Source organism: Beta vulgaris, chromosome 2, assembly GCF_026745355.1.
Source record: "Beta vulgaris subsp. vulgaris cultivar EL10 chromosome 2, EL10.2, whole genome shotgun sequence".
NCBI lineage: Eukaryota > Viridiplantae > Streptophyta > Magnoliopsida > Caryophyllales > Amaranthaceae > Beta > Beta vulgaris.
In genome coordinates, this window is record NC_079203.1 from 25,789,960 (window position 1) to 25,815,001 (window position 25,042).

General features: G+C 35.9%; 3 protein-coding genes across 10 annotated transcripts in view; 1 reads left to right on the top strand and 2 right to left on the bottom strand.

The window, feature by feature from the left end:
* The window catches only part of LOC104906345 (uncharacterized), a 52,390-nt gene extending 51,131 nt beyond the window's left edge, over positions 1-1,259 (bottom strand). For 3 of the 8 annotated variants that reach the window (XR_007271156.2, XR_007271155.2, XR_008968008.1), the window contains exon 1: positions 949-1,259. Coding sequence is in view for 4 of the 8 variants with exons in the window: in XM_048638898.2 (XP_048494855.1) it covers positions 949-1,054 (106 nt within the window). In the remaining 4 variants the exon portion in view is untranslated. The remainder of the gene's footprint in view (positions 1-948) is intronic. The other 5 variants (XR_007271157.2, XM_048638898.2, XM_048638899.2 and 2 more) reach the window with 3 other exon arrangements.
* A 2,337-nt stretch (positions 1,260-3,596) lies between these two features.
* On the bottom strand, positions 3,597-5,693 carry LOC104906367 (protein FAR1-RELATED SEQUENCE 5-like). The gene is made up of 4 exons (XM_057392927.1): positions 5,612-5,693; positions 5,415-5,477; positions 3,723-4,378; positions 3,597-3,602 (listed from the first exon to the last, which is right to left on the bottom strand). Exons 1-4 carry the CDS (start codon positions 5,691-5,693, stop codon positions 3,597-3,599), a joined length of 807 nt encoding a protein of 268 aa, XP_057248910.1.
* A 250-nt stretch (positions 5,694-5,943) lies between these two features.
* On the top strand, positions 5,944-24,245 carry LOC104906344 (hypothetical protein). Its single transcript, XM_010695084.2, has 8 exons — positions 5,944-6,285; positions 11,964-12,078; positions 14,311-14,427; positions 14,570-14,656; positions 16,396-16,472; positions 20,282-20,409; positions 23,414-23,550; positions 23,947-24,245. The coding sequence occupies exons 1-8, from the start codon at positions 6,071-6,073 to the stop codon at positions 24,022-24,024; spliced, it is 954 nt and encodes a 317-aa protein (XP_010693386.1). The 5' UTR covers positions 5,944-6,070; the 3' UTR covers positions 24,025-24,245.
* Positions 24,246-25,042: the final 797 nt, after the last annotated feature.

Below are 25,042 nucleotides of genomic sequence, written 5' to 3' on the forward strand. Positions count from 1 at the left end.
TATGGGGTTTAATCACTAATAATTGAGTCACTGTAATTGTTATTCTTTCATCCCCTATCGTTTCTCTCTTCTTTCCTCCCCTAGGGCGATTGTCATTTATTTATTAGTATTAAATATAAACGTTATATGGTAGTATATTGAAAGGAATATGTTATATAACGTAGTTTTCAGAAATCAAATTTTTAAAAGGTAGTTTATGGAAAATAGTTGGTTATAAAAGGTAGTTATAAAAGATGTATGTTCTCTCGTATGAACAAGATTTGTACCTCCTACTGAGGAACAACTCAAATTTCTAAAACCACGCTAGCAAAAAGAAGAAAAGAGATTGTCTCAAATTTAAACCATAAAAGATGAAAATAACTGTGAGAGGGAGGTGGTGATGTCGATGCTAAGCAAAAACGAAACATAACAATATTGTTGTGTAGCCAACCAGATTGCATCAAAAACTAAATCGTTCATTCAACGAAACTTCTTTGTTATACTTCCACTCCAAATTTTAATGATTTTGGTTAAACTGGTAACCCCGGTAGCAAGTACGAATACCAATAAGCACCCCTAAGTAGTGCTGAAAATCCAGCAAGGGGATCTTCCAATGTCTTACTATCTGTCCACACTCCTAAAACGAAAAATGGCGTCGTCTCAAGTCTCAACTCATCCTCCCCTATTTACTCTCTGTTTCTCTCTACACAAATTTATTAAAAATCCATTGATCATAGTAGTGTAGCTAATATTTCCGAAACAAACCCTTCTCAACTCCATTTTCAACAAACAATTCTGATTCCCGATTTAATTATTTGAACTTCAAATAAAACTAATCATTCTTACTTGATTTCAAACCCAAATACTGCAAAAGAAAATTAACAACGAATTTTAAAACTTGATCCTCCTATGCTGAATCTAAGGGAACTAAAATGAAGTAGTGTAAAAATAAGATATTAAATTTCTCACTTTTAAAGCATGATGATCCACTGGTAAATCCTCTGCAAGAAGATGACGCGACTTGAGAAACCCCATATAGTCTCCTCATCAAAGGTGTTAGCTGACGACCCAACATCACGTAATTACTGCTTTTCTTCTTTCTTCAGGAAGAGAGGAATTTTCCCAGAACGAATAAGCAGTTGGTGTGGTTTCTCAAACAGAACGATCAAGGGTTTTTGTATTGAAGGGTTTTTGTATTGAAGGGTTTAGCGGAATGGGGTGGAAATGAGTAATCCGTGGACCGTGCTCCCGGGATACGTGCTCCCGGGACAAAACGCAAATAAAACCAAACAAAACGTAGAAGTTAAAAACTCTATATATATAATAGAACATTTAGTGAATCAATATAGAACGTATTTTGCGCAGAAAAACAAAGACAGAAATCTACATATTAGACCTGAAAATTTTTGAAACTGCAATCTCTCTAAGTTCCACAAACCACCATTTTCTCTCACTTTCTCTCTCAAAAAAACGCACCATTTTGTCTCACTTTCTCTCACAAAAACGAAATTAAAAGAATTCTACAAAAATGGAAGATCAATCAAAGAAGCAAATTGAACAACAATATGTCAGAACAAAAAGGTATAACACATTCATGATCATCTTGAATTTTAGTTTTGATTTTACTTTCGAATTAACATTATAATTTACTAAAAATATTCATGAGAATTTCGTTGCAAATGGACAGAAAACAAACTTCAAAATCTCAAACACATTCTGCATCTTCTACGAAAGAAACTGAAGTGTAAGTTCTACCGTCTTAATTCTTATGTTCAGTTTTCATGGAATGAATGTCCTCTTTTCATGACCTAGATGTTTTATTTAATAAATTCAAATTTTGTGATTTTCATGACCTAGATGTTCTAATTCATGTTCTATTTTCATGACCTAGATGTTCTAATTCATATGTTCTATTTTGTAAACGAAATGTTGTATTTCGTATGTTCTATTGTCAATGGCTACATGTTCTATTTTGTATATTCTATTTTCATATCTTAGATGTTCTACTTTATATGTTCAAATTTTGTGATCTGAAGTTTCTTTTCATGTTCTATTTTTTGTGTTGGATGTTCTATGTCATATGTTCTATTTTGTAAATTGAATGTTCTATTTTGTATGTTCTATTGTCAATGGCTACATGTTCTATTTCGTATGTTCTATTTTTAGACCTAGATGTTCTATTTAATATGTTCAAAATTTGTAAACTGAATGTTCTATTTCATATATTCTATTTTGTAAACTGAATGTTCTATTTCATATGTTCTATTTTGTAAACTGAATGTTCTATTCTGAATGGCTACATGTTCTATTGTCATGACCTAGATGTTCTATTTCATATGTTTTATTTTGTAAACTGAATGTTCTATTTCATATGTTCTATTCTGTAAATTGAATGTTCTATTCCGAATGGCTACATGTTCTATTGTCATGACCTAGATGTTCTATTCTTATGAGAAGAATGTTCTATTGTCATGTTCTTGAATGTCCTATTACATATGTTCCATTTTCAAAAACTCAATGGTCAATTAAATATGTTCTATGCGTTTTATGTTCTATTTTATGAACTGGAAGTTCTATTTTTATAAACTAAATGTTCTAACTGTATGAGATTAATGTCCTATTCACTATTTCAGTAACAAAGTAACACAACAAGTTGCAACGACAACTGAAGCAGCAACAACTGAAGTTCTAGTAAATCCAGAAAATTTAAAGGAAATTCAGAGCACACATGCTGATCCATCACAAGAAACTGAAGTGTAAGTTCTACTTTCTTATGTTCAGTTTTGATGGATAATCATAAATGTTCTATGATTTATATTCTAATTCTTAAGCTGAATGTTCTATTTTTATATGCCTTACATGTTCTATTACATATCTTCTATTTTCAAAGATTGAATGAACAACTATACATGTTCTATGATTTATGTTCTATTTCAAAAGCTGAATGTTCTATCTTATTGGCTTGAATGTTCTTTTACATATGTTCTATTTTCAACAACTATTAGATATGTTCTATGTCTTAAGCTGGAATGTTCTATTTTTATGCATTGAATGTTCTATTTTTATGTCTTAAATGTTCTATTACATATGTTCTATTACATATGTTCTATTTTCAAAAAGTGAATGGACAACTACACATGTTATATGATTTATGTTCTATTTCAAAAAGCTGAATGTTCTATCTTATTGCCTTGAATGTTCTAGAACATATGTTCTATCTTCAAGAACTCAATGAACAACTATATGTTCTATGTTTTATGTTCTATTTTATGTACTGGATGTTCTATTCATATAACTTGAATGTTCTATTTCGTGAACTAAATGTTCTATTCTTCTAGTATTACTTATTCATTGAAACATTAGAACATATGTTTTATATTTGTTATGTTCTATTTTACAATGTTCTACTTAAATTTATAAACCTAAAACTGTATACAGATATTCTTCCCCATACTTGCAAGTGAACACTACTATATCTTCTGCATCAACATGGTCAATCATGAGTGGATAATCGACATAATTGTTCTATTCTTATAACTTGAATGTTCTATTTCGTGAATCAGTTTTCTCATTGAGCAAGAAAGCACATCCGAACATGATATTGTTCGTGTGATGATTCATTCCTACAAGCAATGCACATATCAACTCATACTTATTTGTACGATATGTTGTATCATGAATCACAACATCACCAAAAATCAAATAATCCCTTTTCATCCTCCCATCTCTAAAAAAAAACTAACCAAATTCCCACAATTATCCAACTGCACATCATAATAAAAATCAGCCTCACTTGCTTGCCTTTGTGCAAAAAACTTTATCAACTGGTTTGAGTCTGAAAAATCAATACTTTTAACCTTCTCACCAGCAAGAGCATTATAGGCATCACTAGCCATAAAACCTAGGTTAGGAGAACCCCCAACTTCTTTCCTCATAACCCGAATAGCATCCGCTACAGGAATTCCACTTCTCTTCAAGTTCGAAATAAATGCCAACTGCTCAGAACGAACTAATCTATGTGACCTAATATAATGACGCTCATGAAGTGGAACCATTGCATGATTATGTCCCATAACATGTGCAACACAAGTATAAACACCATCTTCATCAACATGAAATTGCACATAAGCTCTGCAACCAGTTCTATAATCAACCTTTGAATATGATTTATGTCCTACATTATTCACATTCTTGAAACCAGTCCTCCAACAAACCATTTGTCTTATACAAATACTATCATCTTTGACCCTGCACCTTGTTTTACCCTTACGAACACTAAAACCAAACTCAAAAGCATACTCATTGTACAATTCAAAAGATTCTTCATCATCTTTCACTTGCTTCTGTAGCAACTCAGATTCAGAACCTTCCTCAAACTCAACAACATAAGTCTTCTTCCCTAAAATGACAAAAATAAAATAATAATGACATGATGTTCTACATGAAATCAGTAGGTGTTCTAAATGAAAATAACAAATGTTCTTATATGTACTATTTCAAACGTTAGAATATTCTAAATTAAGGTCAAAATTTGCTATATTAAAATGATATTATGTTCCATATTGCACTATGTTCCAAATCAAATGAATAAATGTTCTACATGTAATGGCAATTTGTTCAAAATGAACATAGACAATGTTCTAACACCAAAGCAATAATGTTCAAAATGAAAAATGGTCATGTCAAACTGATTAAGTTCAACAACAATAACACAATTACTTTAAACATGTTCTACTTTAATTGGCAATACCGCAATATGTTCTAAATTCAAAGGATACTTGTTCTAATTCAATCAATCACCTATAATGTTCTATACTTTTATATTCAATTATCAACTGATTCAAAAAATTCAGCAACAATACAAACAAAAATTCATAAGAATTGTAAACAAAATGTTCTTTTAATATATATGTACTATTTCAAACGTTAGAATATTCTAAATTAAGGTCAAAATCTGCTATATTAAAATGATAATATGTTCCAAATTGCACTATGTTCCAAATCAAACAAATAAATGTTCTACATGTAACGACAATTTGTTCAAAATGAAAACAGAAAATGTTCTTTTTGAATAAAATAGAAAATTGTATTATGTTCTACATAAAATCCATAGTTGTTCAAAATGAACATGCACAATGTTCTAACACCAAAGCAATAATGTTCAAAATGAAAAATGTTCATGTCAAACTGATTAAGTTCAACAACAATAGCACAATTACTTTAAGCATGTTCTACTTCAATTGCCAAAATGTTCTAAATTCAAAAGATACTTGTTCTAATTCAATAACCTATAATGTTCTATACTTTTATATTCAATTATCAACTGATTCAAAAAATTCAGCAACAACACAAACAAAAATTCATAAAAATTGTAAACACATGATGTTATGAAATTACTTAAGCAATCAAAATCATTCAATTATTCAAAAACTTACTAATTGATTTTGAATTACTAACAATTGAATTAGCAAATTGTGTAGAAGAATTGACAGCACAACCTACAATTCAAAAAACAACATGCAATTCAAAAAATTAGCAACAACAAAATCGAATTAGGCAACAACGAACAATAATTTGCAAAATCGAACAACAATAAACCAATAATAAGCAATTGAAATCATTCAAAACTTACAAATTGGTTTCGAATTAGGCAAAATTGAATCAGCATCTTCTGTCGGACTTCCAACAACAATAGCAGAAGCTAAATTCGACATTTGATCACCTAAATTAACAAAAATCGACGAGATAATTGCAAAAACCGATAATGAAATCAATAATAATGATAAGCAAACAGAGAAGATTGAAGAAGAGAGAGAATTTCGAACATAATAATGATCAACTGAAATAAATATTCTATTTGGTTATTTGGCTAATTTTATACTTTTCTACTTAAAACCAAAACGCTGTCGTTTTGATACCGGGAGCACAATATGCTACGTAATAAAATTTTCACAAACTGACAAACCTTTATGTTGTGCTACCACAACAGCCACAACTGACCTTTAACATGAGTTAATGGTGATCGGAGAAACAAACTCAATTGTAGTGGCACCTCTTAAAAACAAAAACCCACACCAAAAAAATAATAAAAATGCTTTGTTCAGGCCGAATATTGGCGGTTTCTCATTCCGCAAAACCCTTGATTTTCTACCATAATTATGCACCTTCTTCTTCCAGAGTGAGTGGCAGAAAACTCAATGATCCTCCCAAATGGCGTTGTATGTCGTCTTCTATGGCTCCCGAATCCGATTCTGCGTCTTTCCCTTCTTCTTCTGATTCGGACTCTTCTGATAAATCGAATACGGCGTAATTATCTCCCTTTGCTGCTTGTTTATTTGATTTGTTGATTTGAGATAGCTATGTATGCATTTTATTGATGGAAACTTGGTTGTAGACAGCAGAATTGAATTTTCAGAACTTGAAAACTTATCTGAATTTATAATTTATTGTCTCTTGAACTAGGTTATGAGAACTTATATGAACTAAGGGGAACTTATCTGAACTTATTGGTATTTATGACAACTTATTTGTACTTGTTGTGGGTTTAACTTGGGTACTCGTTATTTGAACTTATTCTGTGTCGAACTTGAATACCTGTTATTTGGATTTATTGGAACTTATATGAACTAATCTGAACTAACTTGAACTTGTTTGAACTTATTTTTCTTGAAATTAGGTCTTTTTTCAGGTGAGAAGAACATAGCTCAAATGGGCTTTATGTTTATATTGTTGGAAGTTGTTGGGTTGTAGCATAGGGTGTATTGACTTGTTTTGCAGTTTGTCTTCCAAGCTAGTCTTAGGTCTATTCTAATTTTTATTTTTGTACTTGGAGGATATCAAGTTTATAAGTAGGGCCCAGGTGGTAGACTTACAGTTATATTGCTGTTGGTATACAACCCTCAGCTCCATGCAGCAACTGACTCGTAGAAGCTTCACGGCAGCGGTTAGTTAGCTACAGCCAGAGTTAGTTAAGTAGCTTGTAGATGAAGTTACCTAGCTAGAGTTTGTTAGAAGTTTGTTATTTACTTGTAGTTCTTCTTGTACTTGTGTAAGACACTCCTTGGTGTAATTTTTCATTCTCATTCAGAAATAATAAAACCTGCCAGAGCTCTTTTCATTCAGTCCAAGCTTCTTGACAAATATTGGAGTGATTGTATTCTTATAGCAACCTATTCGATTAACAGAATGCCTTTGAAGAACACTCAATTGTCCAGTGAAAAGCACTTTCGCATGAAGCTTGATTTGTCTCATTTAAGAGTTTGGCTGTTTGTGCTACATATATACTTCTGTTGTCAAAAGAAGTAAGTTTGATCACAGAGCTCAACCTTGTGTCCTACTTGGTTGTCTCTCACATCATAAAGCCTGCAAGGCTCTCAACCTAGCCACTAACAAAATTCTTGTTTCTAGAGACATTCATTTCCACGAGAATAATTTTTCTTCCATTACTCTTCTACTCCTCTAAATACCTATATTACTCAATTATTTCTTTAAACATTTGCCTTCCTCCAAATCCTTCTCTACCTGATATACTTGACCAGGATCACAATATTTCTTCTACCATCTCTTCTCCAATCTTCTCTGCTATGTCTTTAATCTCTTCTTCTATCTCTTCTCCTTCCCAGGTTTCTACTCCACCCTCCTCCACTCAGGAAATCCGCTAGGTCCACCAAACCACTTTTTCAACTAAATGACTTTGTTTGTTCTACATCTGTCACCCATTAGTGCAACCTAGTTCCTGTTGATACTCATCTTCCTACTCAGACAGCTCTCATAGCTGCTCACATGGACTGTGTTGAACCTACCACCTACCATGAGGCTCGTGTTGATCCTCATTTGGTAGATGCTATGACCAAAGAAGCCACAACTCTGCAGCAAAATGGAACATGGGAGTTTGTAACTCTACCTAAAGACAAGAAAACCATAGGGTGCAAGTGGGTTTACATTATAAAAAAGCATGTTCATGGCTCTATTGAAAGGTATAAAATATGGTCTTAATTATTAAGAGACTTTTAAAATGTCAATAGTAAGATGTCTCATCTCTGTTGCTGCTAGCAAAAATTGGAATCTTTTCCAATTAGATGTCGATAATGTCTTTCTTTATGAGCATTTACATGAAGAGGTTTATACGAAGGTACTTGAGAGGCCATGTTTGCAAAGTCAAAAAGTCCCTTTATGGACTGAAGCAAGCAAGCATACAATGATTTGCTAGGCTTCTTGAAGAACTTCAGTCTCAAGGTTTTGTACAATCAAAGAAAGATTGCTCTTTGTTTTTAAAGAAAGAACATGATGACATTACTATTGCAGTATGTGGACGATATCATCCTCAGTGGCTCTAATGAAGACACTACTAATGCTCTCAAGCTTCATTTTCACAACACTTTCAGCATCAAAGGCTTGGGTGCTTTACATTTCTTCGTTAGCATAGAGATCAATAAGTCTTCTGATGGTGTTCTCACTCAAAGAAAGTTCACTAAGGAGCTTCTAAGTGAATGTGTTTTGGATGTTTCGAAGCCTGTCATCATCCATTTTCCTTAAACATGAAACTCTCTAATAATGGTCCTCTCTATTCTAATGCTTTGCTATATGGGTGCTATGTTGGCAAGTTGAACCTTTTAACTTACACTAGGCCTGATATTGCCTTTGTTGTGTGGTCTTTGAGTCAATTTATGCATAGCCTCGAGATTCTCATGTTTGAGCTCTCATTCACTCTGGTGGACAAGGTGTTCTGCTTATTGCTTAAAGCCACTAATGAATTTTCAAGCTTTCAGGGACTCTGATTCTGGGCAACCTATCGAACAACCAGAACGTTTGTAAGTGGTTATATTCTACTTCTTGGCAATTCACCTATAAGCTAGAAGTCCAAGAAGCAATGCACAATTTCCAAAAGTTCCTGTGAGGCCGAATATAGAGCTATGGCTCAGGTGAAGTAATTGGGGTTGTTAGGCTCCTAGAAGAACTTGGGGTTCCTAAGTTGAAACTTATTGTCTGAAATTGTGACAACTGACAACCAATCAGCAATTCATATAGCCAAAGATCCCATTTTTATGAAAGAACTAAGCATATAGAAAATGACTGCCACTTTACTAGAGACAAAGTCCTAGAAAGCCTTATTCAACTCAGCTATGTGCCTACACATATTCAATTAGCTGACATCTTTACCAAGATTCTTCCACATGCTCAACATTCTAATTTATCTTTCAAACTTGGTGTGTTGCATTCTTCTTCCCTCCCAATTTTTAAAAGAGGGGGGGGGGGGGGGGGTTTGTTGGTATACAACCCTCAGCTCCACACAACAACTAACTATCTACCTACACATAATCAATTAGTTGACATCTTTACCAATTCTTTCAAGTGCTCAACATTCTAATTCATCTTCCAAACTTGGTATGGTTCATTCTTCTTCCCTCCCAAGTTTGATGGTCAGTTCCACACAACAACTAACTATCTACCTACACATGATCAATTAGCTGGCATCTTTACCAATTCTTTGAAGTGCTCAACATTCTAATTTATCTTCCAAACTTGGTATGGTTCATTCTTCTTCCCTCCCAAGTTTGATGGGGGGGGTGTTGATATATAACCCTCAGCGCCACACAACAACTAACTCCTAGAAGCTTTCTGGTAGCAGTTAGTTAGCTCCAGCCAGAGTTAGTTAAGCAGCTTGTAGCTGACGTTACCTAGCTAAATTTTGTTAGAAGTTTGTAAATCAGCTGTAATCCTTCTTCTACATTTTGTACTTGTATAAATACACTCCTTGCAGTAATATTTCGTTCTCATTCAGAAATAATAACATCACAATCTCATCTTTCTCTCTATTCTCTTTATTCTTTTCTCTCCATTATTGAAACTGAGTTCATACAAAATGTTGAACTCTGACAATCACTTGCAATTAAAAATTATAGCCAGATGTGGCTTTGGTGGTCAAGTTATACAAATTTTGATAAAATTGTTAGGACATGTATGGATACAGTGTCTACATATCATCTTTGGATTTATCTTACGAATAAATATATTATATCTTAACTTTAGTTATGGTATAAGGATGGGTAATGGTGCTGAAAATTGACAAGATTGACCACAAAAAGTATATGGCCTTTTAGATTGAAAGGGATGGGGTATCTTTTTATCAAAGAGATTTGGTTGAAGAACAAATGAATGAAGATATGCGCATCATCAAAAAGCCAAAGGTCCATAAAGTAGTGATCAAGGAAAGAGCACAGTGCCTAATTTATTTTGAATGTCACAAAATGTCACTTGGGAACCCCTGTAGGTCCTACAATGAACTAAATGATAAAGTCCCATGGTGCGGGGGACACACTAGAAGTACTACAAACACGTCTAGGGGTTGTTAGGTGTTTATTTCCTGTGTCGGAAAATTAAATAGCAATAAAAATACGTAAAGTGAAATCCTCTGGTTGCTCTAGATGTACTGCTGAGATGGAGCCTGATTCATATCTGATTGTTTTGTCTTTGTTTTAGGCATGCTCTATTTTGTGAATCTTATAGAGATGTGAGTGCCGTAGGGCGTAGATGCATAGATTTAGGCAGATATAATATTCTCGGGGAGCAACAGATCAAGTATATGCAAGTTGTAGAAAAAAAAGTATATGCAAGTTGTAATCTCCTGATATTCTTGTTGATTGTTTCCTAACACAAGAATGCGTAATGTAATGAGAGTACCGCTATTTAGATGGGAAAGCTCTTAAAAGAAGTGCTCAATGGAAAAGCGAAAAACTTACATAGAGACAGTTTTTTTTTTTTTTACTAATAGTCTACTGTACCTGTGTGCATTTTTCTCTCAACCTACTGTGGATGGGGAACACAGGCATTTTGCCAAGTATTGCTGTTATTCCAGCATGCTGTCATTTTTCGCATACTTAGTGTCTTTGTGAAACAAATCCACAACATATGTATGAAACCATAAGAACAATGAGGGACATGTGAGATAAATCAAAATGAAGGTGAAATGCTTGATCACAATTTTTTCATTCACAAAAGGGAAGAGATTACTCTTTTGCAAAGCTCAAATTATTCTTTTTGAGATTTTAACTCAGATAAATGAGTAACACCATCTTTTTTCGCTTCCTGTTAACTAAAGATCTTCCATGACAGTGATAATGAGTTTTTTTTGCCTATAGAATCAAAAAAATTTCATTCACAAAAGGTTGTTAATCTAGGGAGATAGAGCTAGGAAGAGTGTATTTGTAGGAAAGTAATCATTTCATTCTATTGTCTTATCCTTCCATCATTATTCCCTGAAATTGCGACCCTGTATGTGCAGATTTTTTCACTGATTTTGGCATTGCATGCTGTTAGAATTACTAAATTGTTGTTTCTTGGTAATTATTTCTGACAGGTGTGAAGAATCGTCTTGTAAGACATCTGATTCATATTGTGAAAACTTAAAACCCTACACCCATATTTTATTAGCATCCGAATATTTCATGGAATCCAATGCCTCCAAAGTGGTTGTATATATAAAGTTTGGACCACAATTCTTTATACACTTAATACTTAAGATTAAATTGAGGTCATATTATGCTGCCTTTCTTGAGGTGCTGTATTTTCCAAATCTTATACAGCGCCGAAAAGAGAAATTTTCTTATTGCATCGTGAAATGGCATTTTTTTGTTGCGTATGCTTCTTGAATTTATGAGAATAAGTGCACTCATCCAGTAGTTATGTTGGAGCATCTCCTATTGAACATAATTTGGCAAGGAAAAGGAGCCAAAGGTTCTTTATTGAAGTGCTTTTATGATTATAAACTATGGCTTCAGTGATAGGACTTGGAGTCAATTTAAAAACACAAACAGTAGTTAAGTTTTCTGTAGCTGTCTAGAGCAGGAACGTCAGTTTAGTTTTTGATGGTTATACATTTCTCTCCTATATGTAGTTTGATTTAGATGATTGCGTGATTTTAGATATCATATTCATAGTGCTCATGTCTTTTTGTTATTTGTTTCTAATTGTATGCTCTATTGCAGTTTTTGTATTATAGAAGGGCCTGAAACAGTTCAGGATTTTGATAAAATGGAAATGCAAGAAATTCAAGATAATATTCGGAGCCGTCGAAATAAAATCTTTTTGCATATGGAAGAGGTTAGTATTAAAGAGGTTGCTGTTTGTCTATCTCACGAACCATTACTCTCCACTCACAACTTCCGAGAGCATTGTCAAGTCTAATCTCATAAGTTATACCAAAAGCCTCATTAGAGGTCATATTTTCCCAAGTTATCGAACATTAACGGATCAATTATACAATCAAATTATATGGCTAGCTGAAATGGTCTATATAGGCCAAATGTATGATGTTTAGGAATATTTGCGAGAAACTCACTAATGAAATACACTTCTTTTGAGAAACTACCTAATAAAGAAAATGAGGGACGAAACTACATTGTATCTTTTTTTTTTTTGTGGTAAGTAGGTAACTTTGCTGGTTTTGAGGTGGGTTAACTTGATTTTTTTGTGTTGACCCACATGGGCCTTGTACGTGATTTTTATATTGCCTCTTTTTGCTCCTTTGCTCGTTATCAGGTGGGTTAACTTGATTTTTTGTGTTGACCCACATGGCCACATGGGCCTTGCACGCGATTTTTATTTTGCCTCTTTTTGCTCCTTTTCCCTCTCATTTTAGCTCAATTTTCCATCTTTCCTAGCTTCCTTGCTCCGTTTCCCTCTTTAAAATGCATATAGGTGGACGCGGAAATTTTTTAGGTGTAATGTATTAGTCCGCCATGCCAACAACAAGAAGAACTCGGATCAATACTAAGGGGTAGGGAAAAGAAATAGAGTTAAAGAGAGAAAAAGATAAAATCAAAAGGAAAAATTGAAAAACTTGAAGATGTTGGGTTTCATAAACTAAAATGCATCAATATCCAAACCATCATCACCTTCGAGTTCTCATCCATGAATCATGTCTCCTCAAATTATCGCCTTCAATTCCTCGAACAAGAACAAAATTGTGTTTGGGTGTGTAGAAAATATAGCTCTGCAAAAACAGAAGATGGATAACAATGTGGGCCAAAAAGATTAATGTGATAATGAAGCTGTGACGTGTTGGAAACACTGTCTTAGAAGCAAAAATCGCCCCGACTATGCTGCAATCGGAAGTGGCGTTGCCCCCCAAGATTTCACACAGCTATTCCCCTTAATGTGCACTCAAATAAGGGAAATTAGGAACTCATAATAATGCTCAGAACTAGAGAGAGAAAATCAGAAAGAAGAGAGGAAGAATATATTTTTTTCTATGTAATTCTGAGGACAGCAAAACACTTTTTATAGCCAAAAACAAAGTGTAACTGAAGAGAGATTTTAGGAGAGAAATCTGCCAAACTAAATCTGTCAAATTAAACCAGAAAAATAATCCATAAAAGCTCTCTATATTTAAGGAAAGAAAGCAGATTTGGGGGAGAAAAATAGGCTACTGTTACAGCACATTTAAAACAGAGTGGAATAGACTTTGTAACTGAAAAGCTTCATAAATCTGAACTCTCAGATACAACATGGCCCTTTTAGTCTATACCACAACTTCTATTTGCATTATATCTCCAACAGGGTGCTCTTCCCGTCTCCTTATGTTCTTGACAAAATTTCCTATGCTTCTACTCGCAACTCCCAATTAATGCATGATTTACTCTCTCAATGCCATTTTAACATCAACAAGGTGGTCCTTTCTCTTTCCCTCTCTAGTTTATCTCTCCAATTTTGGAGGTGGTTGTATGTCATAAGGATGATTTGTAGAAGAAGAGGGGAAGGCTTGTTTTAAAATGAGAGGTTATATGAACAAAGCCGGCAAAATATAAATCACGTGCAAGGTATGTGTGAGTGAACACCGGAATGTCAAGCTAACCCATCGGAATCTGGCTGAAGGTACTTATTCACCACAAAATTGTTTATAAGCAGTTATGTGCCTCTGTTATTTTATTAAGTAGTTTCTAGCATAGTGTGAATTATATTAGGTAGTTTATCGCTATTTTTAGTATATTTTTTTCAAAAGTTTGAATCTCTGTAATAAAAAAGAGTAGAAAAGAAGGATTGTGTCTTCTTCAAGTTGTGGTTCAACATGAAAATAGATAAAGTTTGTTCCAGTAAGGTATCTGGTGCTTCAAATCTTTGTTTTAAAAGTTCACAGGCTAAGGATATTTTAGAAGATCAATGTCAGAAGTTGGCATGTGCTAGTGTATTAACTATTAAGTTTTCGTATTGGAATCCTTGTCCTCATTCCTTAACCTTTATACTCACACTTCACATGCTTTCACTAATATGTGTATTGTTCTTTTATTTTTGGTTTATGAAAGTATCTATGTGCTTCATATGTTTGCCTTACAGGTTCGTAGGCTAAGGATACAACAAAGAATAAAAAGTGCTGAGTTGGGAATCTTACAAGAGGAACAGGAAAACGAACTACCGAGTTTCCCGTCATTTATCCCATTTTTGCCGCCTCTGGTAAGTATTCTTTTTTCACTGATTTGAATCACTTGTTTTTCTCTTTGTTTCATGTTGGTTCTTTCTTTTAGTTTGTGTTTGCTCTTCGTTTTCAGTTATCTGAGCATTCAACGTCTTCTTAATATCATTCAATTACATGCAGAGCTCGGCGAACCTCAAGCAATACTATGCTACTTGTTTCTCCCTTATAGCTGGCATTATGATTTTTGGAGGCCTACTGGCACCCACGGTAAGTTTCCTGATCTATGCTACTTGTTTCTCCCTTATAGCTGGCATTATGATTTTTGGAGGCCTATTGGCACCCACTGTAAGTTTCCTGATCTAACTTGAACAAAGCCGAAGTGATTCTCTTTAGCTCGTGGTTGAGGCCATATTAATTATTGAACTCCTTATCAAGTTGAGATCTGTACATATTTATATGCAATTCCAAAACTGATGCTTGTTTGTTCACGAAGGAATGCCTTCAAACCAGTAGACGATCCCTCTTGGAAACTCCCTAAATGTTAGGTGACCCCCCCAAGTCCTCTTCAGTTTGGCTGACTCGTTTCCATTTTTTTCTTTCTCTAATGTGCACTACCGTGGCAATGCTCTACGGCCACAAATTGCAAGCCCCACCATGTACCAACTTGCCACTTGAGGATCTGGAGACAGCAGCCTTGACTCTAGAATTGTCTTCTATCTTGGGGTTCTAGATCCATGGACTTGATGTCCACCTTGACTCTAGAACTGGCTTCACAATTGAATCCATATGGTTTCAACTTATGGTTTAAACTTACTGCAATCTTGAATTGAGCTGTGACTGCCACAGCACTATAACTGCAGTCATAATATTTCCTTGATCTTAAATGAGAAAGATAGCTTGAAGGATGTTGATTCTTGTGGCAGTGGTGGGGCCATTCACAGCAGTAAGAAAAATATAAAATTATGTCGGACTATGACTGCCAAACCTTGTACAGTGGTTCTGTGATATTGCCCTGACCACAATTTTAGTCCCTGATCGTGAGTGATAGAGAACATGTGTGTGTGTGTGTGTGTGTGTGTGTGTGTGTGTGTGTGTGTGTGTGTGTGTGTGTGTGTGTGATGCGTGCGCGGGGCTGGTGGGTGTGGCTGTCTGGTTTTAATTATACATCAACGAAAAACGGCAGGGTCATACATATTTATCATATACGTATCTATGTATGTCCAATATAGGATGAGGGGGCCTCTACTGACTTTATGATGCATCTGGCAAGGGTAAGATAGTATGTTGACTAGTCTTAGTGGAGGCATCTGATGCACTTGTAAAAGATGTATAGTCACCTTAAGAGACTGTAAGAAAAGAAGACGTGAATCTATAAAGAATTGGATGGGGGCGATCATATATGATTTGGCTTATCTACACAATATCGAGGACATGACCTTTGATGATAAGCTATAGTATACTAGGATATCTGTAGCATATATTAAGTAGGGAGCCTTACAAGAAAGTTGTGCTTTGCATTCCTCTTCCCTTCATTTTGCTCCTCTATTTTTATGTAGTCAAGTCTTTACTTTGGCTGCCATCTCTTATAGCTTTATGCTCCAGTTTCTTTTTCTTGCATGGCTCTAAAGATTAATGTTTGAGTTTGTGTAGATGATTTCCAAATAATTTACTGCAGAAAAAGTAAAAATATTGTTAGAAATGAATGGTTATATGTTGTCGATCAAATTGGCAAGTTGGCATGCATTCATGCTTTCTGATTTTTTTACACAATCACAAACAAGATTCTTATTCTTTGACTGAGGCATACCTCTAATTCTATATGGATTAAGCTGGCAACTTGATATTCATTGATGCTTCTTGACTTAATACAAACATATTTTCATAGATTTAGCTATGGTATACCTCTAATCTATATAGCTTAAGCTCCATTAGGAAGGTATTGGTGCTATCTGACACTATTAGTTACATAATTGAGGCATAGCTCTAATTCTATAGTCTTAGTGCAGTTGGAGCTTAAACTAGGAGTGGGGGGCACATCTTATGCAGATTTTATCCAAAGCATGCATTTGCCAATGCAGTTGAGGTATGGTTGCCATCTTTCTCATCTCCTGAGTTCCCCCTTCACAGATATTTCTAATTTCATGAAATTAGACATCTTTTTACTTATCTCTAATATAGTCATTACTTATTTCTTATTTAGTCAATTTTTTTTATTATCCGTGTTCTGCTAGCATTTCTGCTGTACATTTATTAAGCTCTAGTTGGTTACTCATATCTTCTTGACCTTTTTTTTGAGGGGAGGGGAACTTAACTCATCATATATATATATATATATATATACACACACACACACACACACACACACATATATATGTATGTGTATGTGTGTGTGTGTGTGTGTGTGTGTGTGTGTGTGTGTGTGTGTGTGTGTGTATATATATATATATATGCCAAGTTCACCGTTTCCATTTCTTGCTGAAATCTCGTGCAGGAATTTGTTGACCACTAACTTTATTTTGAAAAACAAAAATATAAATAGAAAGATACCGAAGGGATGTCAGTGTCACCCGTATACAAATGGAGGACTAAAGGCAAAAAGAACTCTTGTACACAAGCTCTCATGAAGCTACACAATTAGGGAAAGTAATAAATCGCTCGTAACCTAAAACCTGTCTGCAGCTATACAAAAGCCTTCTAAAAAATTGGCATCTTGACAAGGGGAAGCTCTACTGTAGACATCTGTCCGGTTCTTTCTTTCCATGTGCACCATCAAATTGCAGGCAGAACCGTCTTCGTAGTTGGTTCTTTCTTTCTACATCCTGGTTTTCCAAGCTACAAGAATCATGCACAAATTAAAATTGCACTCAACTCATCCCAATTAAGGCCAATGATAAGGGCCATAGAAAAAGAACCCAAAGATGGAAACGTAAAAGATAACTGACAGACTCTCTTCCTCCTTAAGACAAATTGCAACAGCTTGTAATGACAGAATTCTCTCTTCTGAATATTCTCAGTTGTAACCAGCTATCATAGTTGGCAAAAGTGCTCTATTTGTTACGTAATTCCAACCATATAGGAGGCCGGGTATCTTAGTTCTTGTCAGCTGGAACTTTCTCCATTTGACCAATCTAGGGTTTTACTCAAACCCTAGATCTTCGAAAAAAAACCCTCTAAAGGGGGTGAGCCTACTTTGTAAGCGTTCTACAGAGAACTGCCAGCAGTTCAATTGAAAGTTGCAGTGATTCCATCGAATAAGTCCATCAGTGCTGAAGTAGTCGTGGGAGGGACTCAAGGATGGTTTGTGATTTAGATGAACCCGATAGTGTGTTGACCTAATCTTGTTTGTGCTCTCTCCGTGATTTGAAATGCCAATGCAAGTTCGCCTCACCGTTGGCAAACCTGTGATCTATAGCATGCTGATGGTTCATTGTAAGGAAGGGTACAAAGTGGAAAACCAAGATTTGTGGAGTCCAACTATGAGACTCACCTTTTATCAAGTATAAGAAACTTCGTATCTTATAGATTAAGAGTGTACAGAAAAAGAGGCATGATGCAACATCATCAGCTAGACCCCTTGTCAGGTTTACTTACACAAGGAGGGCTAGGAAGGGCAACGAAGGAAATTAACTTTATTTTATTATACTCATGCTGTAATTAAATTGAATTACTGCAAATGTGGAGTGAGTTAGAAAAAGGTGTGAAAAGAGGGAAAGGAGGAATATGTCAGAGTTGGTTAGAGGCCTAACTATAGGGGTATAAAGGAGAAGTTGTTTTAGAGGGTATCAAAAGAAATTAAGAGAGAGAACACTCACTTGGGAGCGAACTCAGCCCTCTTGAATGGTTGAGAGTTGCATTTAATTACCTCAACCAGATCTAATAAAATCAGCTACTATTCTTGTTCAATTGCCTAGTTCTTAGCACATGATGTCCTCAAAGGAGCATTAGAAAGAGACTTAGTACATTTGAATCTTCAATATGAGTTATTTTATATGCCCACAACTCCACCTGTTGTTAGTCGTTGCCCACAAGGAAGCTAAATGTTGTGCACTCTCTAGGAGCACTTAAGGATGAATCTTGAGGATTTATGCAAATTTACTCTAAACTGAAGACCACTAGAACGTGTCTGAGCAATACATGAGTTAGCTTACACATTTTCATACTTGAGTTTCTGGGGAAACAAGCTCTTGAACTGTTTTATGACTACTTTGGTCATAAGTTTGGTGCGTTTATAAGCATAAAGCTCCGCTGTTTTTTGTTCACCACTGTATGGAAGCTATGAGACACTGACAGGACTCATGGTTTGTGTATAATGGCTATAAGAGGCATCCTACATATGGGAGTCGTTAGTAATGGGAAAGCAAGTAGTGGTGCAACTTGCAACAGCAGCGGAGCATCTCGTGCTATGCTAAATTGAAGCCTAAGATAGAAGAAACTGTGCATGTATTATGAAGTATGGTGCTGCCTGGCTGCGCAGTAACAACAGAAGCTCGTCACTCTACGTGTCGAAGCAGTGTTGTGGCAGCAATGTTGATTCACATTTCGAAGGGAGAAGTGAGTGATGATCAAATGTGCGGGTTTCATGTATCGTATTGATGTGGCTGTTAAGGGCTCAAGGCTAATCTTCTTTTAGTGAGGTAAGAAATAGAAGCAGCGTTTGACAATTTGGTGCGCAGCCTGTGGTTACAAGTGGTCCAACTTTTCTGGCAGCAACATATTTTGGAAATGTGTTTGTCGATAGCGTGATGATGAATCTGCAGGTGACAAGTACACAACATGTATCACATGTCCATGTTCTAGTTACTTGGTTTAGAATGATGCGGCAAGATTTTGTAACAATTCCATAATTGGCAAGATAGGTTTACCGTTAGAATGAATTTGGAGAAATTCGTCTTTCCATAGAATGAGGTGTTCTAGGTTAGCATAGTAGCTTTACGCTGAAGTTGTTAAGCTAGGTATTACTTTTTCTAGTATATTATTTTATTCTTGTTTGAAGGAATATTCTCAAATCTTACATTTCGCTGTTTAAGTTATTATTTATCTTATTTTGTGATGTTGAATTTGGAGTTTTGCTTGAAAGTTTGTGAGAGTAGGTGAGTTGCTTATTTATTAAAATTGATCTGTTCTGTTTGGTTTGTTTAATCCATTTGATTAAGCTGATTAGTTTAGGCCTGATTCATTCTAATGTAATAACCCAGATTCAGCGAAGTCTGATTGATCTAGCTAATCATACTTTATTGAGAAGATTGGCATAAAAGCTGTGTGCCAGAATTGTCTGCTTGTCTTTGATCGTCTTAAACCCCATCACTCCATGTCTGTCAAGTGGAACATGGTTGTCTTCTCAGTCACTTTCACTTTGGCTTCATATAACTTCAAAGGCTGGAACTCCCCCATTGAACTTGTCAGGATACAAGACCTTAACTAGATTTGGATACTTGGGTATGAACCTAGAGAAAATTAAAGAAACTTAAAAACGCTTCACATATCTGTTCTGGCTATTTCTGAGAAGTTATGCCCAGCACTTCTTTTAAAGTCCTGGTAAGACAGTGTACAACAGTTTTTCTCGCTCCTCCTAGGTCTTTGATCTAACCTTTGCGTATGCATCGCATGCTTTTATTGATTTTTTTACCTCCAGGACAATTCACAATCTTGATCTCTAAAATTTGTTGATGTCTTTAGCTATGCAAATAACTTATTCTGCACAGCAATCAGTTGCGTTGTATCACAAAAATTCTGGACTTGAGTGAAATACTGGTGCTTTTGTTTTGCTTACTATTTCGGGGCCCTTGGAGCACTGGCCTTGTTTCCATTATTAGCTAAACAAGTTTTAAAAGTGTTCTACGATGTAAGATGGAGATGTAATATGCTTAACTACTGCTGTTTTGCAAACTGCAGTCAGGTAGACCCCATAGTGGCTTCTTTCGCAGGAGGGGCCGTTGGCGTAATCTCGGCATTAATGGTGGTTGAAATAAACAATGTAAAACAACAGGAGCATAAGCGATGCAAGTACTGCCTTGGAACTGGTTGGTGATTTTTCTGTGTGTTTCTATATTTCAATTGGCAGGTTTGAATGCTCAAATGCTTCTTGCAGATGCTATCTACTGATCTGGGCTAGACTCACCGGCATTTATTATTCTATACTTTCTCTCTGAGTTTTATTTAATTTTTATTTTCCCTTCTTTGTTGTTTATGTAAATTGAAGCTGTAGCACACTATATTAAAAAGTAAATGAATGCAATATAGGCATTCCTGAGTCCTGATAGTGTGTGATACAATATTGAAAATAATAAAGGTCCATGTTTTGAAATCTATCTTAAAATTTGGACTTCTACAAAGCAGGTCTGGTATGATTAAGATCAAAGTATAGTACGTGAGCTAAATACATTGCACAAAATCAAATGATAATTCCAAGCTAAAATATAAAATCAAAGTATAGTACGCGAACTAAATACATTCCACAATTGATAATAAAAAGCTAAAATAGTACTCTTAAGGAAGCAACAGAGAATTCAACCAGAAACAATCTTATCACCTTCAAATCAATAATTAGAGTAGAAGCAAGCAAGCAACAGTCACCTCAGTGCACAAAAGTAACTCAACGAGTCAACGTCTCAAGTTAAATAAGTGAAAGTTGCAGAATTTTAATTCCTTATTCCTTTTAATGTCTATAATAATGGTTACCATCTCTTCACATGCCCCACTTTAAATTAATTTTTTCTCAGTCCATGAAATTCTAGAACTGTGTGCAGCGTCTTAATCTTTTTTTCAGTAGATTCTCATTTATCGATTCCTTTTCTTTCCTAGTCTTGACTTGAAAGACTATAAATTCATGTGAAAGAACACAAAGAAAAGAGACGAGGACAAGTAGACTGAATATGGAACGTACATTTCTATTAAATCTCAGCTGTTTTTTGACTCCTTGTCTGATATGTATGGTTTTGCAATTTTCTTAGCAATGATTTCCAATTTTGCAAGTCTATTTGAGATTTTGAGGTCATCCAACCAATTACTAGCCTATATGGCTGATACAAGGTTGATGCGAGCATAATATAGACTGACTCATATAAATTTCATACCACATCTTTATGCCCTTGACACTTTGTGATGTGAAGCTTTAACTGCTGTCATGACTATAAAGGACTAAAGGGGCATTTGGTTCATGGGTGGTATGGAATAAGAATCCATGCTAGGGGGGGGGGGGTATGGATTGAGAATTGCATCCCAACCTACCTGATTATGTTAGAATGGTTTCTGTATATTTTTCCTATTGTTTGGTTCATTCTAAGAGTCTAATCCTTGAAGAGTGATTTCCCTTTTTTTTTCGTGATTTATTTGTTGAATTATAATTATCTATTTTTAATCATTTCGATAGTATTGTTCTCTTCCTATGAATATATATGCGAGGTCCAATGATACGAATAGGGAGATGCAAAGACACATATTCTTCTATCAAAATCATAGTTGCTGTAAGTAATTTGACAATTTGGGAACCCAATTAGCGAGTGATGCATGGAAACAAAGCCAACTGATACAAAAATTATTGCGAGAAGCAAAATCATAATGGCAGCAAAACAAGACCAAATCAGCATATATCGGAATTTTGGCAATTTTGCAACAAGTCTATGTTTGTTGAAATACCATGCCACAGAAGAAGAGGAAACTGTGAGATGATTGCCTCGCTGGAGTCAAAGAAGAGTGTCGTGCCTATGTCTACCGGACAATCTCTCTTATGTAGCAGTTAGGTAGGGTTTTGATTATTTGGGGTTCCGCATGCTTGTAGCCTATCTACCATTCAACCTCCCTAACCAAAATGCCCCTTGACATTGTTGAACATAGGAAAAGAAAAAATGACGAGGGAACCAAAATGAAAGAAGCATAAATCTTGTGTTTCCAAAGTCAAGATTCTCTCTCTTTTTTGCTTCATACATAGCTGTTTGACTTATCAATGCCCCCCATGAGCTGGTGTGATGAGTGTTAGTCTAGAAAGATGAGAGGGCTGGGAATCAGTTACTTTGGTAGAACAAGGCTGAGGAAGGCTCTATGACAGCTTGATGGAAACAGAAGTACTTGTCTGGCTTGTTTGGGCAGGAAGCATCTTTTACAGATGAGAGAATTTGAGATGCTTGTTGTACAAGTACCCTGGTGTGGACCTGGAGGAGAATTGTGCAATTGAAAGATCTTGTGCTTCGACTTCAATTTTAAATATTGCTAATGTCAATGTCAATAGTTAGTGCCAAAACAGCCAATTTAAGATGACCGTTGCATATGATTTTATATGGGATTCCTCCTCTGGTATTCGTCTTGATTGTCTTGAAACTTCTTCGTGGCATGACTTGCAACCAATCTAATTTGTAGGTTCTTAGTTACGAGGGTTGCTGGTACGGGAACTGCCAATCTAATCCTGGGAGTTTCTTTTTTATCACTTTTTTCAGGTCTCACTTCATGGCCTCGTCTTTGATCTAGATGGAGTCTTTCGTTTACTTATATTTGTCTCAAGAACTTGAGCATTATGTCTCTGAGTGGAAGGGTAGAATTTATAAAGATAGGCTCGTGAGATCCATTCTCAAGTAGTGAATTATGAAGAGAGAAATGGAATAGAAGTGCTGATAAATAGAGACTCCGGACTTGCTTTTTATCTGACTTGAAGGTCGAAGTTTTGCATTGAAACGTGCTTAATTTGATGACAAAGTGTTGGACCTGCTTTGATCTTCCTACTGCTATCTGTGTCCTGTGATATCTGGTTTTGTTGCGTGGATAGTGTATTTCTTTTCTATTTTGCTTTCCCTGTTCAAGGGGATGTGCTTTTTGTTTGTACTGCGTGCAGAGGTAAAGGTATGGCATACCGTATACCCCTCCATAATCCAAGTATAAATGATGAGTCTAATTGCAAAGAAGCTACTCAATTTAAGTTACATTGTGTATGCTGCTAGTTCAGGGTTTCTCCACAAACAATGTTGATTTTTTTTCTTTTTCCAATTTATTTAATATTTATGACCTATCTTTTTCATCCGTGATTACTTAATGCAGGGTATCTAGCATGTGCTCGTTGTTCGAACACTGGATATCTAGTTCTTGTTGAGCCCGTCTCAACAATCAATGGTGGTGATCAACCTCTTTCGCCGCCAAAGACAGAGAGATGTTCCAATTGTTCAGGATCTGGAAAGGTTAGATTCCAGATTTTGGTTTTAGTATGCATTTACACTGAGATCTCCAGTACACCTAAATTTCTTTTGGTTATTAGTTCGTGGATTTAAAGCTGAAAAAAAATGTTTATTTCTCATACTGTAATAAATCTAAGCTTACCATTCTTGCATCATACAGGCAAAACAAAATAACAGAACGATAGACATTAGGTTGACCAAAATTAACTGATTTGGTTTAGGGATTGGGCAGACTTGAAGACATCTGTTTCACAATTTGTTTAGATATTATACTTCTCCTTTTATGTTATATCAGCTGTATTGGTCTTTTGAGTTCCTTACTTTTCTGATCATGCAATAGAGAATATCTATATTCAGAGCTTTGGAGTTTTAACTGTGATTCTGTGAATTGTCCTGTAGGTCATGTGCCCTACTTGTCTGTGTACAGGGATGGCAATGGCAAGTGAGCATGACCCCAGAATTGATCCATTTGATTAAAGGTGGTGTATTAATTATTATGTAATTAAGTTCTCGGCTTGTATCTATATTTCAGTTGTGTTACAAAAGCTTGTACATACTCCTTAGACTGCTTGCTCTGAGCCATCTATGGATCTTTATCTTACAAAATTAGAAATGTAACAGTAGTGAAAACTTTGGTTTGTGTTCATTGAGAATCTATGAGATCAGACCGATATAATGTAAAATTGGTTTATAAATTATACGATTTTTTCACCAAATACCCTTGATAAAAAAATTTATTCACCAAATACCCCAACTTTTTTCAAAATTCACTATATATCCCTGATTTTTAAAAAAATTCACCAGATACCCCAAATTTTTAAAAAAATGACATAAAATGCCCTTAATGACTAACGGCGGTTAACTCCGTTAGTCATTAGCGTTAATTAACCCTAAAAATCCCTAAAAAATCCTAAAAATTCTAAAACCCTAACCTAAAACCCCTAACCCATTCTCAGCCCACACCCACCCACAACCCCACCAGCCCCTTACCCCAACCCCTTACCCTAGCTACCCCTTTCCCCTCGATCTCCCTTGTTGCCGCGCCTCCCCACCCGCACCACCCCCGCATGCCCTACCAGCCCCCTCTCCCTCATCCGTCGCGATTCCCAAGCCCCTTACCACAATCCCATCTCCGCTTTTATATGCACCACCCTCGCAGCCCCTACCAGCCCTCTCCCCCTCATCCGCCGCGATTCCCGAGCCCCTTACCGCACTCCCACCTCCGCTTCTCTCTCCTCCTCCTAACTCTTCCTTTCCCCATCACTCTCGCAACCCGTACCAGCCCTCATCCGCCGCAAAATTGCAAACTCAGTCGCTCCCCCTCATCCGCCTCAAAATTGCGCAAACTCGGATTTCTTCGACATGAATGGCGGATCTAGTGTGCCGGTGAGAGCGAGGGAGGGGGAGGGGAGGCGCGAGGGAAGGGGAAGGGGAGGTGCAAGGGAAGGAGGAGGGGAGGCGCGAGGGAGGCGAGGTAAGAGGGGCTATCGGAAAA